The sequence below is a fragment of the Vanacampus margaritifer genome, chromosome 10, assembly GCF_051991255.1.
Source record: "Vanacampus margaritifer isolate UIUO_Vmar chromosome 10, RoL_Vmar_1.0, whole genome shotgun sequence".
Taxonomy (NCBI): domain Eukaryota; kingdom Metazoa; phylum Chordata; class Actinopteri; order Syngnathiformes; family Syngnathidae; genus Vanacampus; species Vanacampus margaritifer.
This window is the reverse complement of record NC_135441.1, coordinates 13,568,119-13,594,875: the sequence shown is the minus strand read 5'-3', so window position 1 is coordinate 13,594,875 and position 26,757 is coordinate 13,568,119. Positions and strand designations below refer to the sequence as shown.

General features: G+C 38.4%; 1 protein-coding gene across 2 annotated transcripts; it reads right to left on the bottom strand.

Annotated features, from left to right (window-relative positions):
- Window positions 1–925: 925 nt before the first annotated feature.
- On the bottom strand, window positions 926–24,765 carry slc16a2 (solute carrier family 16 member 2). Of its 2 annotated transcripts, XM_077577851.1 has the most exons (8): window positions 24,597–24,765; window positions 23,866–24,314; window positions 15,998–16,142; window positions 14,515–15,001; window positions 12,733–12,876; window positions 10,032–10,260; window positions 7,272–7,516; window positions 926–7,192 (listed from the first exon to the last, which is right to left on the bottom strand). In XM_077577851.1, exons 2-7 carry the CDS (start codon window positions 24,278–24,280, stop codon window positions 7,281–7,283), a joined length of 1,656 nt encoding a protein of 551 aa, XP_077433977.1. In that variant the 5' UTR covers window positions 24,281–24,314; window positions 24,597–24,765; the 3' UTR covers window positions 926–7,192; window positions 7,272–7,280. The 2 variants fall into 2 exon arrangements, with proteins under 2 accessions (XP_077433977.1, XP_077433976.1); XM_077577850.1 differs by having other exon boundaries at window positions 23,866–24,765.
- Between the last annotated feature and the right edge of the window lie 1,992 nt (window positions 24,766–26,757).

Here is a 26,757-nt window from a genome sequence, read left to right as displayed (position 1 = left end):
AAATTGGAACATTTTTCCTACTGTTTTACTTTTTTAGTGTGTTATGTGGAGTAAATCTTACATATATTACTTTAATAATGCACATGGAAATGTCTTACATGTTTATATTGTTGCAGTCTTGTTGCATGTACTGTAGGCTATATGAACTGAAAGTACTGTGTGGTTGCTTACCCAGTCATGCTTGGGTGATTACTTGGAAAAAAAGTTTTATATAGTGTTTTTGAGGATTGGCGTTATTAGGATTGTCATTTGTACAATGAATGAATCCATTTTAAAATATTGCCAGAGCATCAGTTTGAGTCCTTAAGAGTTTGACAGTCCAGAATGTAAGGGTGGAGGACGCCCTCTATTGGACAAGTGCAGCGTTACATGCAGTGTTAGACATGGACTTTTGTACAATAACTGTGCAGTCTCTACTAACAATATTGTATACAATGAAAAATGTAATATAGCCCAACGCGATTTGTCTTAACATCTGTAAATTAGCAGTGTTTTAAAGTGGCTGTCACTGTTTTATAACGATTAATAGGAACAACACGACATATGCACTATAAATCATTTCAACTTGACCTATGGTCTTGTGATTAATAAATGACTTACAGTACTATCTATAAGCAGTTCTAATTAGATCCGATTCTTTGATGCATAACGAGTGAGCATCACTGAGGACTGGATGCCTCACTGAGCTGAGCCATGTTGCTGTGGTGACGAAAAGTACAGTATGTCACATGTTAGAGGACACATTTGGGGCCTTACACAGTGGTGTATTGTATTTTGCTTTCCAACTGACACAGTATGTCTTTGTGCACTCAAAGGGGGTCTGGGGTTAATCACCCTGACCTGAATACATGTCTGAAGTACCTCGAGATATGCAGCACATTCTCAAGTCGAGGAGCAACTTCGAAAGAAAAAACAATGACAACAATTCTGTTCATTTAGGTCTTTAATGTTTTAATAGGGAAAAAAAAGCCTTTTAACACAGATTACCTTGACACAAAAAAAAACTGAATTTCTAGCAGCTTGATGAATTAATTTCAGTTTTAGTAACATTTAGCCGACTGGCTCTATATATTTTTTAAGGTCATATAAAAAGGTGCCTGCAAAGCGAGGAGATAAGCAAACAGCTGTAAAGAGAGAGGCAATCATGGTTTACTATAGCAACCTCTCTGGAGGTCATCACACAGCCACGCTTGTGTCAACAAGTAAAGACAGAGGACACAGAGAAAAGCTCACCAATACAGTGAAAGGAACAGTTGCTGTCATTAGCATGACAAATAAGCATCAATTACACGGTTGCTTTAGGGGGAGGGGCATTCACCCAAAAAAATTTGTAGTGTGTAGTGTATTGTTGCTGGAATCACACTATGGCAAGTGCGAATGAGGTGTTATTGTGTCGATTTTTGCAAAAATCATGGCTCAGTTTCATGAATAACATGTAGACTTCAAGCTTCTGCTTGACAGATTGTTGGTATAGTTCACAAACAAACAGTACAACAGTAGGCAAAAGATTGAGGTCAGTAGATTAGACAAAAAAAATGGCACATTTTAAGAGAACAATAACAAAGGTTTCAACGGCAACTAGTTCTCTCTCTTTTTTATTTTTTTAGTTCCATGACTCAAATGAGGTGAGAGTGACTGGGACTACTGCAGAGTGAATGTCAGCAACAGTTAAATGAAATCTAGCTCAAAATAGACTGAAAGCTTAGTTCGTCTTAATTTATTCATTTGCAGGACAAGTTTAACAAAAAGCTTGTCCTTCTATGAGCAGCCTGCTATGATGAATGCACCTGACCTGCACCAACAGATAAGGACATTTTTTTGTGTGAATGACTTTCAGAAATGGACAACAAAAATGTCCAATTTAAATTAAAGTAACAGTAGGGTTCCAAATAAACTATTAAACACATACAATGGGTAACAGCTGTGGCTAAAGATAACAAATTTAGTTTGACATTGATTTAGTAAGTGAAGCAGTCACAGATGTGGACCATGAGGCTGAGACAATAAATGACTCACAATAGATCCCGAGCAAAAAAAACTAAACAAAATTATTCATCATTCTTCATTTCATTCCGTTTCCTCACTTTTCTTCCTTACTTTCATCTAATATGACAATATTTTTTTGGCACAGTGGAACCTCCAAAGAACCTCAACCATCTGTTCTGCGTAGCTGTTTGAAAATCAGGCCAAATCCGTTATAACACAAGTAACATTTTAACATTGCTATCCGTCATACAAGTAGGAAAAGTTCAACATAAAAAAAAAAAAACATAAAAAAATTCTGCAAAAACAATAGGAACCTCACAGGGGTCGCCTCTGAAGCCCTAAATAGTGTATAACTAATACAGTGTGCCTTGAGATATGAATGACCCAATTTACGAGTTTTTGAACTCCACAACAAGCAGAATTGTGGCAAATAGTGAACAATTCTTTAAAAAAGAGGCTTCGAGCTGATTATTTTCACCCTCACCCACCTGCCAAACTAAACATGAAACAAAGGATTTCGCATGCATTCAAAACAACCACTGTTTAGCTTAATGCTAACACACAATGCAAAACGCCATAGATGGGCTAACAGATGTTAGACGTCAGTGTCACTGTATTAGCTTTTAAGCCAGTATTTCTTAACTTTCATTGAGTCAAGTCATACTTTTAAGTAGTGAAATGTCACAAAAAGTGAATCTGGATACGCAGGTTAATTAACTCTTTGACTGCCAAAAACGTTAAATAACGTTTAGTAAAATCCTATGGAGGAGTGCCAAAGACGTTAAAAGGCGTTTGTTTCAAAACAGAGGTGAAACTAACCATTTTCTATTGTTGATTACTGAAGAACGGAATAAGGTAGAAACAAACTTTTTTTTCTGACGAAAGATGAGAGTCCAATCTTTCATTTGGTCGTATGTGTGTTTCCATAGTCCAAACACAACATTTTCTGTGGACCTTGAAAGATCAGTCAAAATGCTTAAATCGGCTGGCACTGGGGACAACCCGTTTCTGAAAACGTCTGCCAGTCAAAGAATTATGTACTGTATCTTGCGCCATCTAGTGCAAGACCATTTAATCGGTTACTATACATTGCTGACATAGATTAACATAAATTTTTCATCTAAATAAGTAACACTGGATAATTTCTCATGGCACGCTGGTTGGGAATCACTTCTATAAGCAACACATATTTGAACAATATTTATTATATAGGTATATTCTTTATCACCTGCAGAGAACTGTCCTTGCACCATGCATCCGAATGTCTGTTTTATACTGCCTCTAGGTGGCCATGGCACCCAAAGGTGCAGCACAGTGTCCACTGATTTGAAGCAAAAGAAGAAGAAGAAAAAAAGTATTGTTCAAATTATTGTACAGTATGTTTATATGAGGCCGCACAATATTATAGAGCACTATTTGTCTTAATAAAAGCACAATACAATAATGTTTGTTGGATTTTTTCAGAGGATTCATTCATATCGTTGTCGTGAAATACTGTACTAACGTTTCCAATTATGAGCGTGGACATAGAATGAATTCAATTTGTATCTCAGGGCACCACTGTATTAAGTAATACTGCATACACTTTAAAGGGCCCTAACAGACAGATATAATAATGTGATGAGAGGGAATAGGAAAGTGTGCACACAGCGATACTGACACATATGCTGGAAATCCTTGCCGTAATTATATTGCTCATAATGCACAGAGCAGCCCAACCTGTCCAGTTCTGTGATCATCATCACACTTTCCGTCACTGATATCACTCAAGGGATTTGCTGACGTCTTGTAATGATTTGAACCGAGTTTGGCCTGACTTTCGAGGAATATTTTGGGTTGAAATCCAAACCGTTCCACTTTCGGCACATTCAACTTTGGTGGTCCCACTGTAGCCTACATGTAGCACATGTTGCAGCTTTCAACGTGAACTGTAAAGTACAATGTGAACCGTAAAGAAAAACTAAATAAAATAAAAATGAAAATGACAACTAGTCAAACAACAATGATTATTATACTGTATGTATTTTTAGCCTTGTCTGAGAAAGAGAAGGCTAAGTTTTGATGAATGAAGTACAGTTTGTACAGTACATGAATTAGTATGAAGTGAACCTGAGCTGAAAAGGTAGATTTCTTGTAATTGAGGTTACTGCTGTGAGTCAAATGTCTCACATGTAAGTACTTGCTCCACTGTCCAAATAATAATAGTAAATCAGAAAATAACAGATTAAAACAATACTGCAACACAATAAAAATACAATTCACAGCAACAATCCTAAAAATTAAATGAAAATTACCATACATTCACAACCTGTGCATAGACTTTCCCGCTTACAGTTCTGTTCATTATATTAGACATCAGTAGACTATCTAACAGTAGTCTTCTACAAATATTTTATTTGTTAATAAGAAAATAATGATGGCAAAATCACACATTAGTCGATGGCTGATTAAGGGGATATAGCCTACAGTAGAACCTGTTTACTTTGTTTTGCTTTGAGGACTAGCTAGCTTCTATGGCTAGCTACTACTAGCGTGTAACATATGGCAGGTGCAAGGAAAACTCATGCAGCCTGTACTTTTGAATTTACCCAATAAATGTTCTGTCAAATTGAATGTGAAAATAAAGTAACACTACTCAGTCAATCTAGCAGCCTATGTTTTTATGCTTAAACGCATATTTTTGTCCGCTAGATGATTGAGACCACCTGTTATAGCACATGCCAGTGAATGTAAATCTCACTTCAGCATGCAGCCCTTTTAATAAAAATATATAATTTGTGAATGTTTGAGTAGTAGTATTAAGCAAATTATTCAACATGAATTAAAATTGGATTACAATGGTAAACAACTTTGGTTGTTTGATTTAGAGGTGCGTTAGCTTATGTGGCTAGCTAGAACTAGCTTGATTGTTTCATTATTTAGTTAGAAAACAAATGTAACACTATCTGAATCCATCCATGGCCCTATTCAATAATCTCAGGGTCAGCATTCGTGTCTCCTTTACCTCTTAGGGATCATAAGAAATTATCTTTGTGAAAACAATAATCTACACACACAGAAAAAATGTCAAAGAAAAGGTTATCCACTCTATTCCTGAGGGTTCTTATGTAGAAACAATTATGGGAGCGACTTCCTGTAAAGACACCAAAAGTAGTATTTGTTACGGCTTTCGTTTCCCGGAGCGGTTTATTTTAATTTTCTGTTTTAATTTCCTTTTCGAAATGATCATAAACCAGTGCCACCATATTTAAAAATGTCTTGCACATCTTTGTTGTACTAACAGCCAGAAGAAGTTGAACATAAGGCGACATAGCACAACGACTTGAACATGCACCCCTGGACGAAGAGTGAGTGTATCGGTGCAGGTCCACGCCTAAACAGGGACGAGGTAGGCTGGCCACTTTTTTATGTCATTTTACTACCCCGCTACATTAGTTGGAAGTGGGATTGAAATGTTTTCTATTAAACTGCGACAAGTACTGCGTACTAGCTGCGTTCCCACATTGTTTAAATCTGGAAATCTCATAGAAAGTGGACTCACGCAAGCAGTTACCATGTAAACAAAAAGTCTGTTCCATTTTATACCGGAGATGGTGGCCATAATTCACGTAAAGGCTCATGTGGCCTAGGAATAACATGGATAAAAGCAGGAATGAGAGGATTAGTGAATAAGACAAAAGAAAGAAGATTACATTTTTGCTTCTAGTCAGATGACCCAGTTCAAGTTCACTGTTGAAGAGAATGTTAGAACGAAGAAAGAAAGAAGAATTTCTCCCCACAAGGGGAACGTTCCAAGAGGCTGTTAAAATGCCTTTTTAAATGTGTGTGTGTGTGTGGGGGGGGCTCCACCTGAAGTCGTTAAGATGACCCTACCTTAATATAATATACAGTGTAAAACTACAGGGGGAAAAAAACAAGTATTCACTGGTGAAAGCCACAGATTATATGGCATTATTTAGAACTCTTCTCACCAAAATCACAGAAATGTAAAAGACCTGAAGCATTATGACCAAGCTTTGTGTTATCTGTCAAGCCTCCATCATTAATAAATGCAATATGAAGAGCATTTCCCTTGTGCTTGCGTATGAAAAGCTTCCTCAGTTGCACTTCTGTCTCCAATGAACCCGGCTGGTAAAGTAGTTAATGCTGCAAGTATATTTTCCGGTGAGGTGAGGCTGATTGTGTTTTTCCCTCTCGTGACATTAGCAACATAATACAGTACATTTACCTGGGAGTTGTCTCAGTGGAAAAACGGAGAAGAATATGAAGAGACAGTAAAAGCTGTAATCATCAGCTGAGGTGGATGGAGCACTCCCTGTAAATATAAGAGTATAACTGCCTGTTGTTATTAGAGAATTCAAAAACTGCCTTTTTACGTCATGACTGACGTCAGTTCAACCGCAGAGGTTGCTTGTGTCCATCATGCCCACTAAAAAAAAACAAAAAAAAAAAACATCTGTTTCCTTTTTGTGTTGTAATTCAACTTATTAATGCTGTCAGGAGTTGAAATATACCATAGAAAGTATTCATCATTCTAAAGGGAATGGGAAAATCGCACTTACTGATAAGTAAGTACACTGTAAAATAATGTGCTTTTAAAAGCGAAGAAGCACAATGGATGCCCGCTATTCAGGGAGAATAGTGACTGATCCCAATTGTGCCCATCATTATTAGATTAATCAAAACTCCCAAAAGATTGAATAAACCTGGGTATACTGCCAGGGGGATGCCCCCCCCCCCCAAATTACTTTGTTTAATAATATATATATATATATATTTTTTTTTTTTTATCACAAAATTGGGGGGGTACCAAACGAAAGAGGTGAGTCCTCATGTGCCAAACCATGAATTTGTGGGGTCCACTGTATCCTGTTAACATTCATATCTTTAAAAAATATTCTATTTGGGCTTCCAAATCAAAGCAAAATATTAATTAAAGTTTTGAGATAAACCCCAATTATTATAAAAAAAAATCTCTTCATTTCATTCCTCTTGGAGGATATTTTGCTGCAATTCTTAGAATATGTTTTGCTTCACTTCCTAAACTTGTGTAGTGGGTGAGGCTTCTTATCACCCCCACTTTGGCTTCAAACTTGATCACACTCAGTTTCTCTTAACGATGAAGCACCAAACAAGTCAAGTGGGAGGTGAAATCAAAGGTCAGGCAACAGGACAGTCCCGCCAATCCGATCAGGAGAAGTGCAATCTAAGGATGAGAAATTGTCCTTAGAGAGAACAAATGGGTAACAATTTGTACCTGTCGTGTATAAAAGTACTATAGTTACCATTCAAATTCAGATATGCGTCTCAGCGTCAGTGTAGCCAGGCAGCATGTCTCCATTGGAGCAGCTCTTTGGTGTCGGTTGGTCACTGGCTAACATGTGAGTGGTGGTCTCTTCTGGTGCGCTGCCACGCTGCAGTCGGCGGTGTATCAGGGGTACAAAGAACAGCACCACCCCTCCGACCATGGGGGGCACACCCGCTACAGAGAAGGCGACCAAGTAGTCCCCAAAGTAGTCGTGGAGCAGACCTGTGAAGTGGAGAAAGAATTGAGTGTCTTATTGTTATGAATTAAGGAATTCCTGGTGACATAAACTCTAACACACCTAATCCCAAATAATACTTCAAAAGATGGGAGGGGGAAATTCGGAAATATTAAAAATGTAAAAATAAATAAATGAATAAACCACACAAATATGCCAATACATAGGAGGTATAAGAGGGCCCACTGTATTAGCAAGGATAATGTTTCCTTAACCAATTAGATTTCAAATTCTCCTCACAGGCCCTAATAACATCAGCATTTTTCCATCCTCTGATTGGTTTGACAGAGCAAAACTCGTTACAGCCAGGTGTGACTAATAAAACACATCTGGAGCAATGGGCACACATTGATATATTTAATAAGCAGCATCCTTGGTGAATATGATAATACTGTATATTATGTTACTAGATAGTAATTCAGAACTGGTCCAGTAAAAGTATGTGGCACCCTTGTGTGCTGCTGTTTTGCGTTTTTGTATTATATAGTAGATTGATGGTTTCTATAATTGCGATGTGATATTGGTTCAATTAAGAGGTGGATTAAGTCAGGCAAGTGCAAATCCCTACTGAAGGCCCAGCTGCCAAATGCACAGCCCACCACATCATGCAATAGATTAAAACAATCCAAGTTTACAAATACTGCCATTAAATACTTTTAAAGCTTAAAAAAAAAAAATCGCAGCTCCGACTAAAGCTTAAAACATGTCGTGATGCAGCTGGAACCTTTACATTTAAAAAAATTCTGTAAATGGGTCATGTATGAAATGAAAATAAATGACCAAAACCATCTTAAAGTACTCCATAAAGACTTATTTAATGGTTCTTATGACACACTCTTCTTCCTTTATTTTCTTATTTTTATGGAAACAATTCTTCATTATTTGTAACATTAAGTCTGCACTAGGTAGTAAACTATGATTTATGTAGAAGTGTGATTAAATAAAACAATACTTTTTGCTTTTGTCTTCCATGGTATAAACAAATCTTTTATATATACTGTATATATACACACACCAAATGTTTTTTATGTGATTTTGTGTCTACAATGTACATCACATTCCTTAAATGATTCAAATATTCTATATCCAGTCGAACTTCCCACGGTCAACCATGCAAGTTTTACAGCTGTGCTTCAGCTGTCAACACCTCCTCTGTTCACAGAGAACAGAAAAAAAAATGCATTGAGCATACAGCAGCATACGGAGGTCAATGAGTTCAACCATGCAGCATGTGATATATCTAAGGACCAGTTTGTAAATTCACAGACTGTTGCTGCCCATTCAACTGGAACTGTTGCTCACGTGCTTGTGGACAGAGTGATGCCAAAAGTGTTGACACAATTGAAGAATTATTTTTCCAAAGTCATTTGCTGTTCCAGCATGAGTTTGCAAAAGAAAGTCCAGCAACACTTTGTTGTTGGATGATAGTGTGAAGGAAATTGCCCTTAACTTCTTTAAAACACCTTTAGGACGAATTACAATATATTTTTGCCAGGCACTCTCTAAGATCAGATATCAGTGAGAGCGGAAATGTTTTTCCACAGACAAACACCAAATGTTTCGCATAAGATTGGTCCTCTATCAATTGGAAGGGGTCCAACTCTAGAATTTCCCATTTGTTTAATGCATTGCTGTTTGTTTCATTTAGTGTAGGTGGGTCGCGCCCGCACTAGTCTAAACACAACATTCTGATTCATATTTTGCTTGTGGAATATGAATGAAGTTGCAAAATCTAAAATTTTTATCCATCTCAGGGGCGGCCATTTTGCCACTTGCTATCAACTGAAAATGATATAGCAGTGCCTAAGGGCTCAACTTGCAAACGTCACAGGACCAAGCCTAAAAAAAAAACAGGTAAGCCGTGATAGTTGCTACCTGAGCCTTACCTTATATTAGAAATATACATTGTTTGACAGTAATGTTACTATTCAAACTGCGTAATGCTACAGTGTCTTGCAATTCTTACAATAATAAAACATCCGCTTCTTTTTTTAACACTTAAATACTATACTACTGCATTTTAATGTTGGTCGTTATGTTGACACTTGGAGTGCCAAATATTTTTTGGTGGTACTTGATGTAAAATGTTTAAGAACCATAGTTTTAAGTTATGCACAGCTACTGTTTAAAATCAAATTAAGAGTGAGTGTCGAAAGAAGTTGTAAGAAAGCGCATTCCTGAGCCAATTAACAAATGCTTTGTCCTCTGTCCTCTTGTTAGACGGCTCTAATGACAATAAAGAGATAGGATGTTTGCTTGGAGGAGTCTGGGGAGATGAAAAAGGATCTGAAGACAGTGAGCCTAATGTGTACGCTTCTTAAGCCTGAAGAAAAATTTTCAAGACGCCCGACAGTTGGCTGCAAGCCGGAATCTTCCCACGCTTTCACTTTGCTAATATGGATCAACTTGCAGCTCTCTGTGAATTACAACCTCCAGTTTTACAGCGCTAATAAAAAAGGTAAAAAAAATAAATATTTTTTTTTTAAAAATCTAGTCCTTCACCTGCAATGGGTGGGCCTGCAGTCATCGGAAGAGACATGAGGCCAAGCAGGTATCCAATAGCCTGCGAGGCCTGCATGGGCCCAACCAGCTCAAATGCAATGGGAGCCATCATGGTGAGGAAGCAGCCGTCACACAGTCCCAGGAATACACACACCACCACAAGTTCCTCAAAGAGAGAACACTGGGGGATCAGAATGGACATGAGTCCCAGCGCTATGAAGGACGCCACCTGTAAAAGACAGAAGAAACATGTGTTACATGCACGTGTACAGAAGTGTATGTCTTAATGTATACGGTGGAGACTTGAGATCCACTTTAACATCAGCATGTGCATTTATTTCTATATGTTTTAATTTTAAATATTTTTTTATATTGTACTGCAAGACAAAAATTGTTGCTATTTTTATGTCAAAGTGTGCGTATTTACCAGCTTTTTGTGTTTTTATTTATTTAGTATTTAGGGCAGGGTGATGGAAAATGATCGGCAAAATGAAATGTGTATTTGTTTTGCCGACAACTGTTTATTGACCTGCATTCCATACTGTGCAACAAAAGTACTTGTAAAACATCGAACATTCTCATTCACTTTGACATCTTGCACCTCAGGGGTTGCGTTTATTTTAGTTTTATATACAGTACATTGGTGTCATGCCTGTAACTCAAAACACATGTAACAGTATCTCATACCATCTTTACCCCTTTGAAACAAATGGAAATGCCATTAATCTGTTCCAGCCCCCCCCCCTCAGAAAGGCAAACAAAATGTTTATGTAATATTTTAAATGAGAAAATTAGCACACGCTAATATCGTAATTTACAAAATAACACAACAAAAATAAAACATAATTTAGAATGTTAATAATTAAACAGTTTGTGCACCATGATTTATTGCTGCAATGTCAATTCATTGTGTTGCTCCTTCTGGTGTGCCCACATTGGCCACCAGGAGGCAGTATAATAGTCACGTAGACACAAATGATGAATACTAGTATTTCTAGTAATACTACTAAGCAAGATGATATAATACATGTCACTCTGGTAGGGGATGAAGAATAGATTTTATGCCTATAAATATCTTTATTATCGTTCTGTTACGCTACCATTTTTATTCATACATCCATTGCTTCTAAAACCATAGCGATTGGTGTTACCATTAGCAAGCCAATGGTGTTTTTCTTGTTTTTTAGCATAAAAAAATGTTTTGCTGCATAAAAATCATTTAGTTTTAGTTTGACAGTAAACATCAACTTGAAGTGGCATTAAACATCTTGAAGCCTTTTTTGATGACTTGTTGAATATTTGCCCAACTGTTGCTTATTGTGAAGTGAGTTGAATTGAATTCATACCAAACACTTCCTGAATGACTGTTTGCATCTTGAATAAACTATTTAAGTTGGGTCACTTGTATCTCAAGGCACCACTATAGTCACATTGAAACCGATATTTCCATCTTTCCTAGTTTTTTTTTCTTCCCAAGGTCCACCAGCTTCCTGGAACATATTGGTTTCAACTTCACGTCACAAAATTTCACAGGTGCATGGTTGCATTACTAGCATGAATATGCCTGCTTGTCTGCTGGCAAGCGTTAGTGGAGAGATGCAGCATCTGAAAAGAATCAAGCATCAAGATGCCGTGGTTGTGTTTGAATATGGTGCCTTCAAAAATGTCTCATTTTTCGTTTAAGTGCAGTGATTGTGTAAGGGTACAGACTAGCTGTGATGTCACATGTTCCCTTACATGCCTTGGCCTCCGATTTAAGGTGAGCACAAATTGAAAACATCTCTCGCTAACAATAAGAAAAGCACATTTTGAAGACAGGAACAAAGTGCTCTAATTTGAAACTACAAGTACAAAAGCAACACATTGCAGTTCACCTCAAAAGTACTCGATTCTACTTTGTCATCTCTTTTCTCCTCTCTTAGCACTGAATCCACCCAAATAATATCCAGCAGTTTTTCATTATGGAACTCCTGCGTGCATGCAGATTAGGATTTATCTGCAGCCAAACTATTCAAACGTATCCTGAATGAACTTTGATTCAGTGTACTAATATGTGTCTGCCAAGGGCTCAGTTAAATAAGAAGTTCCAAATGGAAGTTAATAGTTAATTTGAAGTGACCTATTAAATGTTGATGTTGTTGTCCGGTCTTGGTCAGAGATGTGGCGCACGGTGTTCGATTACTCTTAACAAAGTATTAAGCTGTGAAAAAGAGCATATATATATATATATATATATATATATACATATATATATATATATATATATATATACATATACATATATATATATATATATATACATATACATATATATATATATATATATATATATATATATATATATATATATATATATATATATATATATATATATATATATATATATATATATACATGAATAAATGAAGACAAAACTAAAAATACATGGCTGTAGAGATGACCACAATGTGATCCAAATGCTTACAATTTTGTGGACTGTCCAAACTCCCTAAAAAGATGCGCTCTTCTGCTTGAGCACTGCTGCCACCTTCAGCTTGGTTGTCCACCCACATAAAGCTACCATGTAGCATTTTAATACAGTACATGGCAAAATGTATATAAAAATATGGCAAAAATATAGATTTGGATTTTAAGAAGCTGTATGGTTTCACACACCATAAGACACTGGCTTCAAACGCTCCACTGTCATTCATTTCCTGACCTGCATGTAGATCTTCTTCAGCCCAGGAATGAGGTCCCCAACTTTGCCAAAAGTGAGACGTCCCACCCCTGACGACGCTCCGATACACACAAGGAGCACCCATTCCTTCTCGGTGCCCTTGAACTGCTCCTCGACAAAATTCATCTGTCACACAAATGCAAAGACAGATGAAGTCATGTTGATGCTACAGACAACTAGAAACAATGTCACAGGACCATCCTCACATGTTTTGGTCTATACCTAAGAAAAGTGGATTGTACACTTGGTCAAATCTCCTGCCATAAACCCCAAATGTTAACTTTTCAAAGAGCACAGCAGGAACACATGCGAATATTTACATGCCACTCCCCCGAACCCCCAAATCAGATCCAAAACACAAAACCATCCTCTGATGTCTTTCCTGAACATTAGGAAACTATTTGCTGTGCTTTGAACAGTTTGTTATGCATGAATGGCCATAGGATCGGCATGTTTCAGGACACAGGACATACAGGAGAGGTTTCCTGAAGTGGTCAAGTCATTACAAAGGCCGGGGCTGTGTTTACACCTGGGCCTGGGCCTGAAACAACAGGTCTGACCGAGGGAGGCCGGAGCGGGAACATCTTACATCTGGATACAGGGGTGTCAACTTCACAGCTTTGTGTGGTGCTGCATCCTCAATATTTAGTTCCCTTTTGCAGATTGAAGTAGAAATTGAAATAAGTGATCTGGATATTTAATTACTACGCTTTGCTTGTGACTTTAACAGCTGATGATAAGTTATAACAGGAATTCTCACAAAACGCCAGCAGAATAATCCTCCTGCCAGGAACAGGTCTGAGCCGAACTACTTGTATGTGCCCAGCACACATCCTGGCCCTGAGGCCAAAAGAAAATGAAGATTTTCCGTACAGTGCAACCCTGATATAAATGCTGCCATTCTCCATATGACCCACGTGAGCTGAGAGACTAAATATTTAAACTCGCATGATTACAAAAATCACCGCATTCTGTGGTTTTCCCAAGTATTTCATATGATAAAGAGGTCAAAATTTCTTCATTCTCAGTCACATTCCATACTGGAAAAAAATAATGAAATGACATTCATTGCTTAGCAGATGGTGTTTAACTCATTCACTGCCATTGACGGCTATAGAGGTCAAAATTTTTTTTTAACTATTTCTATTAGTTACATTTTTTCCCCCACTTTTGTTAACGAGTATGAAAACCTAGAAACATTTTTATTTTATAATTAGAACAGATATAAAATTGTGAGTTAACTAATGAAGTCACGCGATTAATTACGTTGACAAATTTTAATCTCCTGATGCCCCTAATTTTTAATAATCTTTTCTTCTTCTTTTTTAAAGAAGAAAAGATTAGGGGGGTCAAGTGATATAAATATTTTTAATTGTAATTAATCGCATGACTTTACTAGTTAACTATAAAAAATAAAAATAAAAAGATTATTAAAAATTAGGGGCATCAGGTGAAAACATCTTTTAATTGTAATTAATTGCATGACTTTTTTTCATATCTGTTCTAAATGTGCAATAAAAACTATTTTTAGGTTTTCATACTCTTGCTAACAAAAGTGGGGAAAAAATTAAACTAATAGAAATAGTTCAAATGAATTTTTTGACGTCTATAGCCGTCAATGGCAGTGAATGAGTTGACAACATGAAAATGGGTTTATTATCCATGGCATCGAAAAACGCAATCAGTAAGGAACAGACTGAATTATTTTTACAACTGATTTTGAAATATATAGCATGCAATGGAACAAGAGCATAATGTTCTTACCAGATGGACATAAGGCACAAAGTAGCCCAGTACAGCTGTAGCAACTCCAAATGCCCACACACGGTAAGTGAGGATGTGAAACACTCGCAGGTTGAAGTACTTTCGGACCCCTGCCATTGCCTTATGCCACCAGTTCCCACTCTGAGGAGTCGCCCCTGCCTGGGTTTGAGATTCAGCAGGGCCCATTGGTCCCATGCAAGGTCCAGCAGGTAGCAATGGCTTGAATGTTAGCGCCAGCAAGGCTTGCACAAGCATGAAGAGGCTGAGGATCTGGAAGGTTCTGCCGAGTCCCAGCGGCTCCACTACTTTGTTGAGCAAAACCGGGAGACCCATGGAGAAGAGGCTGGCGCCTGCCGTCACCACGCCGTTGGCGAAGCCCAGGCGCTGACGAAAGTAGTGGCCAAGGATAACCAAAGAGGGTTGAAAAGCAAAGGAGGATCCACAGCCAAATAGTATGCCATAAGTAAAATAGCGGAGGCTCAGGGAGCTAGAATAGAAAAACAGACAAAGACAAATTGGATGGCATTACAGAAATATTCATTCGCTAATCTACCAGTTGTTTTCATCAACTGATTTTTTGTTTGAAATTATTTTAAAAGACGAAAATGTTTCCTGATTGGCTTGAGCTAAACACTCATATTAGCACATAAACATTTCAAAATTGCAACAATTCAATATTAAATATTGATTTTCGGCCTTGCTCATTATAGGCAGTGGTTTCTCTAGATTCGCAGAATCTTTTGATATTAAGCACCGTATATTCCTTACAATTGTACTTTGAGACATATTGTTCTTAAATTGTTGGGCTATTTGCTCAGCGGTGAACAACCAAGCCTTTAGAGGATGCTCCTTTTATACCTAATCATGACACTCACCTGTTTACAATTAACTGTCCAATTGTTCCAAACAGGTTTTTTTTTTTTTTACATCCCTCAACTTTCCCAGATAGAAGTTTAAAAGTTAGCAAATCATTGTATTCTGTTTTATTTACATTGAGAACCATATGGTATAGATAAAAGTACCATATACTCCATTTACCATTTTGAAAAGTCTCCCGGGTGTATGTATGCGTGCACATGCAGCATTTTACCTCTGCATATGACCCATTATCGACATAGTTTTTTACAGCGATCATGCTAATGGAGTCAATTTTAAACAGGTTCTGCGTCAACAGTATGTGCTTGTTTTGCATTGCTCATGAGCCGGAGGCATTTTGCATGGGACCTATAAATACCAGCATGCATCGTCATGCGGTGAAAAACAGATAGTGGAAAATTAAGTATTCAAATTATAACCAGCAGTTAATATGTTTCAATTGCAAGGATTGGAATGGATCCCTCAGGCATGTCTCGATGGTTTAGAGCAGGGTGCACCCCCCCCCCACCCCCTCACCCCAAACAACATAAAATGAGCTTCTTCACACATTGGCCAAACAGCTAAACATATGACCTTGGGCTGATTATAAGGAGCAATAACAGCTTACTTTGCAAAAGATGTACTGAGCAATCCGATGAACGCCAGGAGGGCCCCACTGACGGCAGTTTTCCGACAGCCAAAGTGGTCCGTGAACATGCTGACCACCGGTGAACAGAAGAAAATCATCCCCATGGCGAGAGCCCCGACCCAAGCTACGGAGATAATAGAGACATGATGTCAGACTGTATTATATCAATGACAATGTGTTGTAGACGTTACCTGAAGAAAACTAAGGCAATGAATAAAAGCATGCGTGACAGGAGTTGGGCTGTGTAAAAATGAGGATAGATGGATATCTCTTCTTCAATTGAAATAACTACGCGAGAAATAAAAAGATGTGAATAAATTAATATTAATATTAATATTACCAAAAAACTGTTGCCTGGCTTGTGTCATATAATTCACATCACGTGAGTGAATCAAAGTTAGGAATGTCTTCAAAAAATCATTTTGAGTTGTAGTCCATATGTAATGTATACATCAAGTTTACACTACTCATCTCTTATGGAAGGAAAGTCGCTGTAATTTAAAGTGTTTCACGTTTATAAACTGGTTATGACGGGACACAGTAATTAAATCTAAAAATTGTAAACAACACAGTTCAAAATCTAGGTTGACGTTATATTTAAAAAAATGCTTGTGCAAAAAAAAAAAAAAAGAGGCCAAATTAAATCATTTAAAACCTTTGTCAACCATTTACGTGACTATAACCTGTACAACAATCTTTTTTTTTTTTGCGAGGGTAAGTCAAAATAAACAAGTGAGATAATATGTAGATAGGTTATGTGTCTGTTTTCAGAATGAACCAATGACATACAAAGTTACAAACTCATGTTAAATGAGAATCTCAGTCAGTACATACAGTAGGTGCCCAATGATTATCCCGAAATAAAACTCTAGCTATTCTAATAACTTCTCTGGACATGCTTTTCTAATTGCACGTGTTTCAAAATGAAACATTTTGTGAGGCGTTTCCTTCCATTCGGTGTGATTTACTATTTAAGAAAACATACATATACACATACATAAGCACACCATACACAACAGGAATCACACCAAAAAAAAACAATATGTTTAATAATGATGGTTAGTTACATCAGAAAAAAAAAGTCAGTCCGTGCTACAATGTCAATACAGTGACAAAAACAGCAGTCCAAATGACCAATCAGAGGCAGTGTTCAAATGCAAACAACTGTCTGGCTGTAGTTACCTGCGAAGCAAAGGTATATAGTCGCTCTGACATCAACCTGAACCTGGAGGCAGTGCTGTTCTAAATACAGAACCCCCGTCGCTTCTCCCCCAGGACTGAGACTAATCATCTCACTCACATGCATACTGCAGGTCACACAATCTCAAATACAGTATACTGTGCCATTGTATACACCCATGATACCACTACGCAGAAACATAGTATATTTTTTACTTCTAATTCATCCGCACGTTAATTCTCAGTGGTGTTTATGCAACAAACAAATAGCTATTTAATTAGTCCTCCATACTCGGAGGTGACTGGGTTCAAGCACTGTTAGCCTGCAGGCTGCATAGAATGTGTACAGGTGCGTGTACACATAGCACTTTAAATGACTTACAGTCTGTACTCTATGTACTAAGCCTTAAAAAAGCTTAACTAAAGAAAAAACATGTGAGCAGTTTGGACTTTTTAACAGAAGCTGGTCATGTTGAGACTCTAGAAAAGGAGAAGAAGACTTTAATTGATGCCACAGTGGGGGAAATATCTCTTTGATGCATCCTCCTCAACAAACGGAAATAAAAGATGCTTTACTCTAGAATTGTACATTTCTATAAAAATAAAAAATAAAGTAGTTATGACTATGTGTCCTTTGCTGGCAAATGATAAATGCATTTATTTAGGACCTTTCTCCCATGAGCGCTTTACACTGGAAGCACATTCATCCTGATACTGCCAACCTTTTCCAGGTTTCAGTTCCATCATATTAAAGTGTAGCGTTCCAAAGCATGTTATCCCGAGCCCACTTGTCACTCTCTTTTCACTCCAATTTGTCCCTGAATAGGCTGAATCGATTGTACCCATTATAGAGCATACCACAAAGAGTCTGTATAGCTGAAAGAAATGTGTGAATGAAATGTGTGACCGAGAGCGAGAGAGAGAGAGAGAGAGAGAGAGAGATTCTAGGGAAACGCCAGATCACCGAAGAACTAAACTTGCTCCATAGACAAAAGCTCTTGTTTATAGATAGTGTTGCATACTATGCAATTAAAATGCCGATTTATGAGAATTCTAAACGTTCTCACGAGAATTAGAATAATTAGAAGAAGTATGAACTTATCATTGGCATGATTTTGTATTCATTTGTTCATTTATGTATATATTTTTGCGGTAACATGTCACATGCCATTGCTTCCTGAAATTTTCTGGAGCAAACCACTCAAATTTAAACGAGGCTAAGGTTGGGTGTAATATTGCGCAACAAAAAAAGCAATATAGTGGTTCCTCGGAGTTTGAACATAATCCGTTCCTGTGAAGTGTTCAAAGTCAGAATTTTTTTTCCCACTTTAGCAGTTCAGCTATCAATTAATAATGGGTTCTGCATCTATTTTCTTGTCATGTGTCATAAAACCAGGACGAACACACCACAGTATATATTCCTGCACTGGCACTCACACAATGTCAGAATGCATACTTGGACCCAGTTCTACATCACACTCAAAAATAATTGTCATGAATAATAGTCATGCATTTATTAATACAGTTACAGCCTGAGGTACAGCACAAAAGACTTGGTAGAGAAGCACATTCCAAAGAGACCACATGAACTGGCTTTAGCAGGTTCAGCTAAACAATAGCAACCTCAGAAATGGAAATAATATCCGTCCATCCATTTTAAACATTGCTTATCCTGTCCATGGTTGTGGGGTTCTTGAGCCCATCCCAGCCGACTGGCGAAAGGTGGACTACACACTGAACTGGTCAGCAGTCAGTCGGAGGGCGCATACTGTATAGAGACGAACAACTGTTCACACTCACCTTCACACCGACACTGAGTGGAAACTGAACCCACGCTTGTCTGCAAGTAAGGCGAGTGTAGCATTACACCATCAGTCACTCTGGAAATAATATTAACGGTTTAAGCAATGCTGACTGAATTGAATCTTTTACACCATTTTTTTCTTTTAAGACTCCTTGAGTTAGTGAATTCCCCTACTTGAAAGGGCACTTTTGAAATCACATTCAAACCATCGCTTTGGTCTCACATTAAAACCGGTATCTTTTTTCCATAGTGCTTGCCCTAATTAGGGTCACGGGTGAGCTGGAGCTTATCCACGCTGGCTTTGGACGATAGGCAGGGTACATGCCGCACTGGATGCCAGTCAATCACATGGCACATATTACTATTAGGGATAGACCAATAATCGGCCAGTCCGATATTGGGCATTTTGACGAATATCGGTATTGGCCTTTTTTTCCCAAATCTGACGGCCGATAATTAAAAGGTAAAGCCAAAACCATTTTTAACTTTATAAGAGATGCTGCTGACCCTGGGAACCTTCTGATTCTTTTGTTTTTGTTCGAAATGTGTTTCCAGTTTCTATTTAACTTTTTAAGATGTACTGATAACCTTGAGAGCTCCCTGAACATTTTTTATTTTTTATTTAAATGAAGTATATTGTCTATGATTAAAAACAAAACAAAAAAACAACTTCTACACTTTGAAAAATCTGAAAAATTGTTACAACAAAGCCAAGATTGGCGTTTGTATTTAAATCATTTTGGCGCCAATATTTTTTTCCCTTTTTTTGTTGAAAATTAATATCGGCTTCAAATATCGATTATCGGCCTCCTTGACTACCAATACTCGGCAATTCCTATAGACAATCAAGTTCAAACATTCACATTTAGACAATTTAGAGCAGGGGTGGCCAAGTTCGGTCCTCGAGAGCCACTATCCAGCCTGTTTTCCATGTCTTCCTCCTTCAGCGCAGCTGATTCTAATGATCAGCTCATCAGCACGCTTTGCAGAAGCCTAACAACGATCCTGATCATGAATCAGGTGTGTTAGTGGAGAGAAACATGGAAAACAGGCTGGATAGTGGCTCTCGAGGACCGAACTTGGCCACCCCTGATTTAGAGTGTTTCGTTAACCAAAAATGCTTGTGCTCAAAACGTGTGAGGAAGCCGGAGCCACCATAGAAAACTCGCATAAAAGATGGTCCCTCCTCACACGTCCCCACTGAGTTTCAAAGCATACTGTTTTTGTTTTTCTCTTCAATGTGGTGATTGACAGAGCAGAGTACAGCTGAATACACACCTTGACATTGCATTGCAGGGCTTTTGTAGGAGTTGGCACAATAGGAATGAAACCTCTTGCATGCCATTGTGCAATTTACTGAGAAATACCAGACCACCTACAAGTAATAAACAGCCCACCCGCTCTTTGTTGAAAACGTAACTCCAACAATTTAACAGAGGACGCTCCTCACTCCAACAACCTGGAATTGTACAATTTGTAAATAAACCAACGTTTTCAAAGTGATATGCCTCTAAAAAAACACATAATGAGATAGCAGCAGCAAATAACATAACAAGACCTCTGTTCAGAGCCACAAGGACTGCTTTTCATGTCTTTTTTTTCCAGCACGTATTCAAAAAGATAACGCTCACAAAAAGTCAGCATGGTGCATGTGACCTCAGTATACCTCACAGGACTTTAGTCCAGCGAGCACCTCTACTGGTGTTTTGCTTTTTGCAACACATTTACCAGAAAGAATAACAAAAAGAGAAGGAAAAAAAAAAAAACGATTCCACTACTACTAAAGGAACATCTGGCTACCGTACTTCAAAAAAAAAAATAAAAAGTCTGCATAAATGCATTGGCAAGAGTTACCCCATGCAGGTTTATTTCCATTGCCCTCATTTCCATTCCATTTTTTTTTATCCAAAAGGAACTGAGGTTGACCAGCATCCCAGAATGATTAGTTTTCATTTCAACCGGCCCCTCTGTAATTTTATGAAATGGTAATGCGGGAAAAAAAGAACAGTACAAAAGAAAACATAACAAAAATATTCACAGAAGAAATTGCAAAAACAAAATCATCAGGTATAGACCACTCACTATCAAACCACAGCTGTTATCCACTAAAGATGGTGCTGAAAGAGACTTTAGATAAGCACGCATAACGGATCTTAAGCAATGGAAAAACTTCTCTCTCCCTCTATTTTTTTTTGTAAATTAAGTGCTGGTCCTCTTGTTTGATTCATACTGACTTGTTTTAACAATCTTTGGATTGAACTTAATCCTTTCACATTGGATACTGGCCAACCAAGAATTATATAAGGAGATTTCTGGAAATGGGAGATGAAATCAACTTCTCAGTTTGCCTACCCAGATTATGAGGAATTTCTTGGGTTTAATAGAAAGGAACAATAAAGTTATGTTTTGACAGAATCAATTTATACACTCGCATGCGTCTCGGGGCTTATGGACGCAAGAAAGGTGCCATGAAAGACGTCTAGTTGCTGACACATGACCCGGCCACCCCATCTTAAGACTTTCTCCACTTGTAAGTGCTTTCATGCTGATGGCGGCCGGCCGACATTGTTCCAGGGCACATCCTAAGAATCTTAATCCCTTCCCACATCTTGACCTTCACCTTTACTTGTGACTGTGCATCCAGTCTGGAACTAATTCAAAGGGAAGGCCCTCAAGAGTCTTGTATTTTTTTTTTTTTTTTTTTACTTAATTTACTGAAAGAGAAATTCCTTGAAAGCATCAGGGGATTCCTGGAGGCGGGAGACCCTGAGAAACTTTGGTAAACATTTGTCAATATCCTGTTATTTAAACCAGAAACATGTCGGTAAACAGAAGGGAAAACAATAGTGTGGCTCCGCTGGAGGCAAGTTTTATGAAGAACTCAACTCAACTAAAATCAATTCCTGGAAATGTAATTATCACAAGCTTTTATAGCATATTTCCTGTTCAAAGCAGTCACGTCCTGCCAAACCTTTTCCCGCATAGTGCTTTCTAGCAGCAATGTCAGAAAAACAATAAATAAATTATAATAAGCAATTATGAATCCATTTGGGCAATAATTATTATTATACACTAACATTTTTACCTCTTTGGACAATGTAAGAGGTATGGCAGAAAAGTTCCAGGACTGTGCCACAAAAGATATATTTCAAACTCAAATAACAAATTTCCCCCTTCAGTATAATCACTAGGGGTGTACCAAAAAAATCTATTCTTCATAGTCGCGATTCTCATTTAGTACAATTCAGAATCGATTTTAAATGTCCCAAAATCGATTTTATTTAAATTATTTTATACTGTCTTGCCTTTGTGTGTGCCTTTATTTGGAGCGCTGGTTATGTCATACCTGATTTGGCCAATTAGGGGCAGTGTGGTTCCACGCGGTCTAATACACTGTTAAGTTGTAGCCACATTAGAGAGTAGAAGGAAAAAGTCACAATCAAGTTATTCAAATAAAAGTAGTTTTTTTTTGCAATGTGGAGCCGTTCTTTTGAGTGATAAAAGTGCCGCGAGTAGCGCGCTTATTAGCATTAGGGAGTCAGACTGGAGTAGATCATTACAATTCCTTGCACATCTATAGATTGAAGCAAAAATCATTGTCAATCAAATCATTTTCAATCAAAAATCGCTCCCAATCGAAAATCGATTCTGAATCGAATCGCAGACCTAAAAATCAGAATAGAATCGAATCGTGAGACATTCAAAGATTCCCAATAATCACCCTGGAGTATGTAACCGTGAGCTCAGTTCTCAGCAGCCATTGAACTTCTTTTTCCCCCCACACGCTTGTATGAGCATATCCTCTGTGTCCGGTTCTCAAGCAATGACCAGAATGTGTGATGATGAGACCAGACAAGCTGGAGAGAACCATGGATCTTCGAGTACAACTCGACGAAAAGGCTGGGCAATTATGGAAAAAAATTATAACCTTTATTATTTTTGATTTATATTGAAATTGTTCATTGAGTTTTAAACTTTATTTATTCAACAACCATGTTTCAAGTTTGAAATCTAACTTAAAACAACAACCAGACAACCGTTTTGGCACGTCAATTGCTCTTCCTCAAATATGTTTTGATGATTGTGAGAAGCCAAAATTGAAATCACAATTCGATTTCAAAAGAATTGCCCAGCCCTATCAAACAGCAGAAAGTAAGAGAAGAGTCTGAAGCACTGTCCTCCACAAGTTCTAGCCACCAGCCCATCTACAAAGAGATCCTGTGACATTTGTTTCATTTACATGAGAAGATGTCAAAAAGAACATTGTTGTGCTGGAACAGCTTGCCCAAATAACTCATCCCCCACCTCTTTCCCAAGGGGGCATCAAGTGGACTCATTTTGAAGATGCTTACAACATCAAGATGGCGTGATGATAGAACTGTGAAAAATCCCAGAAGAATCCTTCCAGGAGTGCGTGAAATCATGGCAGAGGAGGCTGGGAAAGTGCATTAGACTCCACGGGGGTTACTTGGAGCGTGAAAACTTGTAGTATATCATTGGTGACGCCAGACCTGGATCTTTTCTGACACACCTCGTCCCTACTTCTATTCCATGCAGGCTTTCAGTAGAAAACACTATCAGTCTGCTGTTCTCAGTACACGTTGATGAGATTTATAGAAGCTGGTGATGAGTTCAAAGGATATTGCGGGGGTAATATTTTTTAAATAAATATCAACCTTCAACAATGCCAAAACGAGAGGCCCATGGTGTGTTTGCCTTGATGAAATGATCCACAGACATGCGTCATTTAATAGGCCTGTTGTGTGTTCATTTGCAGACGCTCTTTAAGTGCGGGGCGACCCACTTCTCCTGTCAGACTGGTGATTTAACGTACACTGCATAAATGTATGTGTGTCCTACTTACCCACTTTGAACTGAGACGTCCTGTCCTCGGGGTCCGCATGCTCCCTCACCAGCATCATATGCAGGATGCCAAAAGAGTTCTGAATCCCGAAGATGGACCCATTGCACCAGGTGGCTGCCAAAACCACCAGCCAGCCAAAACCTCCTTCGGGCGGCGCGAAGCCTCCGCCTTGTCTCTCACCGGTGTCAGTTTCGGAAGCCGGGGATGAGATCGGCTTGAATCCAGCCTCGATCAGTTGCGCCGTGCTGTCCTCTTGGGGGAGTTTACGCTCGCTCTCCCCTGAAAGCTCATCCTTATTCCACCCCGACTCTTGAGCAGCATCGCCCTGCTCGTCGGGCGGACCCGCGGCCGACTGCTCCGCCCCGGTCACACCGCTAGACGGCTGCGCCTGGCTGTCTACCCCGTTCGTCCCCATGCTGTCTGGTCTAGCGTTGAGGTGCCTGCGGGCTCTTGGCGCACATACATGAGATATAGGTCACTGACATAAGCGTGGATTTGAATAGCAGATTTGATTGGCTCTCTTTCAAAACATAGTCGCCGACAAGCACACTATGCGCCGCTCACGGTCTCGTCGTCAATAAAGACACGCGAGTCGCATCAATATGTGCGTGTTCAAGAAGTAATAGCCGCCGTCACGTTTTCTGATTTATTTTTTTTAAAGAGTCTTAACAGAAAGACCGCGTGTTTACTTTTTGCTTCCTCGCTCACCAAAAACCCGCCGGACCACCAACCTGCAAGCACCTCGTCTCGGCCGAGGCACCACTTTGTCCCACACAACAACGCAACGAAGGCTGACCAAAGTTAAACTATTCTTAATAAAATCGGACTAATTCACGTGTCTATATTCCACAGGCTGCCTTGTCCCGTCCACACTCCGACCAACGCACAGCTGCCGGTAGGGCCGTCATTCAACAACTAACTCACGCCCTCCTTTCCTGGCAGTTGTGTTAGACAGAGCGATACAAATATCGATAATGTCGATATGGCCATTTACGTTGATATGGATCGATATCCTTGTGATGAGCTGCACTTCCTGTTTCGTCTCTGTATGGTATCCACTGCTGTTGTAACTTAGCTGGCTGTATGTGTGTAGTATGTGTACAGATACTAGTAGTCACTATTCTCTTACATATCATATAAATACTCAACTAATTACAAACATACGGTGGTGTAGTCCAGTAGGGGTGTTAGAAAAAATCAATTCGGCAATATATCACGATATTACAGTGCGCAATTCTCGAATGGATTCAATATGCAGCAAATCGATTTTTAAACATAATTTTTTTATGAGAATATTCAACAAAACGTCATATTTAGGGTTAGGATTTACACATTAAGCTTGGAAGAATTTTATATTAATGAAACATGAAGCCTGATATTTTATTTCAGTGCTGTTCAAACATGAAACAGACTGCAACCTGAATTTTCAGATAAATCCATTTTCATACAAATCTTACAGTGTGCATGTACAAGTTCACTGATTAGTATTGTTCTAAATCTGCATCGAATCGAATCGTGACCCATGAATCGTGATACGAATCGAATCGCCAGGTACAAGGCAATTCACACCCCTATAGTCCAGAGTATACGTGGATATACTGAATACAATTATACCCCTACGGAGTATACTTCTAAATCTACCCTGATGCACTCCGTTCAGCCATGGCCTACCCTCCTCTGCCTCTAATTGGCTGGTACCCACTGCCTACACTGATTAGATTGGCTAACTTTTAGCATGAGGATTGATGAGCCATTCGGAGGCAGAGAAGGTCAGGTCATGTCAAGGAAAACAATCCTTCAAAAGCCACAATAGTGACCGAGATTTTTAGCTCAGGTGAACTGATTTCCCCTCATAAACAGGATACTCAATCGCGACTTGGGTTCGATTCCCAGGGTGGACGCTGCCGGTTACACACTAACTATATACTCCAGTTAGATTTTATAGTAGCTGTAGGCTGGTACTTGATTTTTAAGTACTGGTAAATTAAAACACAAGAATGGGGACAAAAAGTTGAACATTCAGCACAAGGCAATACTGAAGTCTACCCAGACTGTTTTTCACTAATTTTGTTCATTGTTCACTAAATATTGTAATTTGTTTTATAACATATAATTTATGTTTACGCCATGATAAATACATTTTACATTATTTCAGGCTGCTTGTGTTACCAAACTGTACGTGACAAGTCATGATAACTTTATTATAGTGAGCAAGTACAAATGACGGATTTTTAATTTGTCACCGTTTCTGAAAGAGGACGTTTTTCTAGACGACTTCAAAAAAATTATGACATTTGAGAGTATAGCCACTTCTCCAGGGACCACTACACCACTGCAAACATGCAATAAATTATCCATGAAAAAAAAATATGACAAACTTCTTAAATGGAGGAGGAGAGTAATCCACTTGCGTTAGACCCCCTACTCACAGACACATGTTTATTGGTAGACCTTTCAGACTTCTCAGAATTTCGGTTTTGGGATGTGCAAAGGGTGGGGCCAACAAGGTATCCATCTGAAGGGAGCATCCGATCTCAAAAAATTTCAAGCCCTGGCCGTCATTGACCGTAGATAAAGGCCTATGTTGATGTGGCAACTTGGGAAACTTACTGTTCATTTTTTTCTTTTTCTTTTTTAATGTGAATACACTTACACATTAACTGTGAGATACTACTTACTATAAGTTACTCAACAGTCAGTGAACAATGACAATCATTATGACGATAAGTTAAAATACATTTTCTAATTACTTATATACTATGTCCAAATCCTTTTGTAACTAATTCATAAGGTAAGCTTCATTCATTAACCTTGTAAGTAATAATGTTTTTAGTTTTGTTTCCTGGGTTCTGTAAAGTGCTTTGTTACAGCTACAGTGGTTGTGAATGCTCT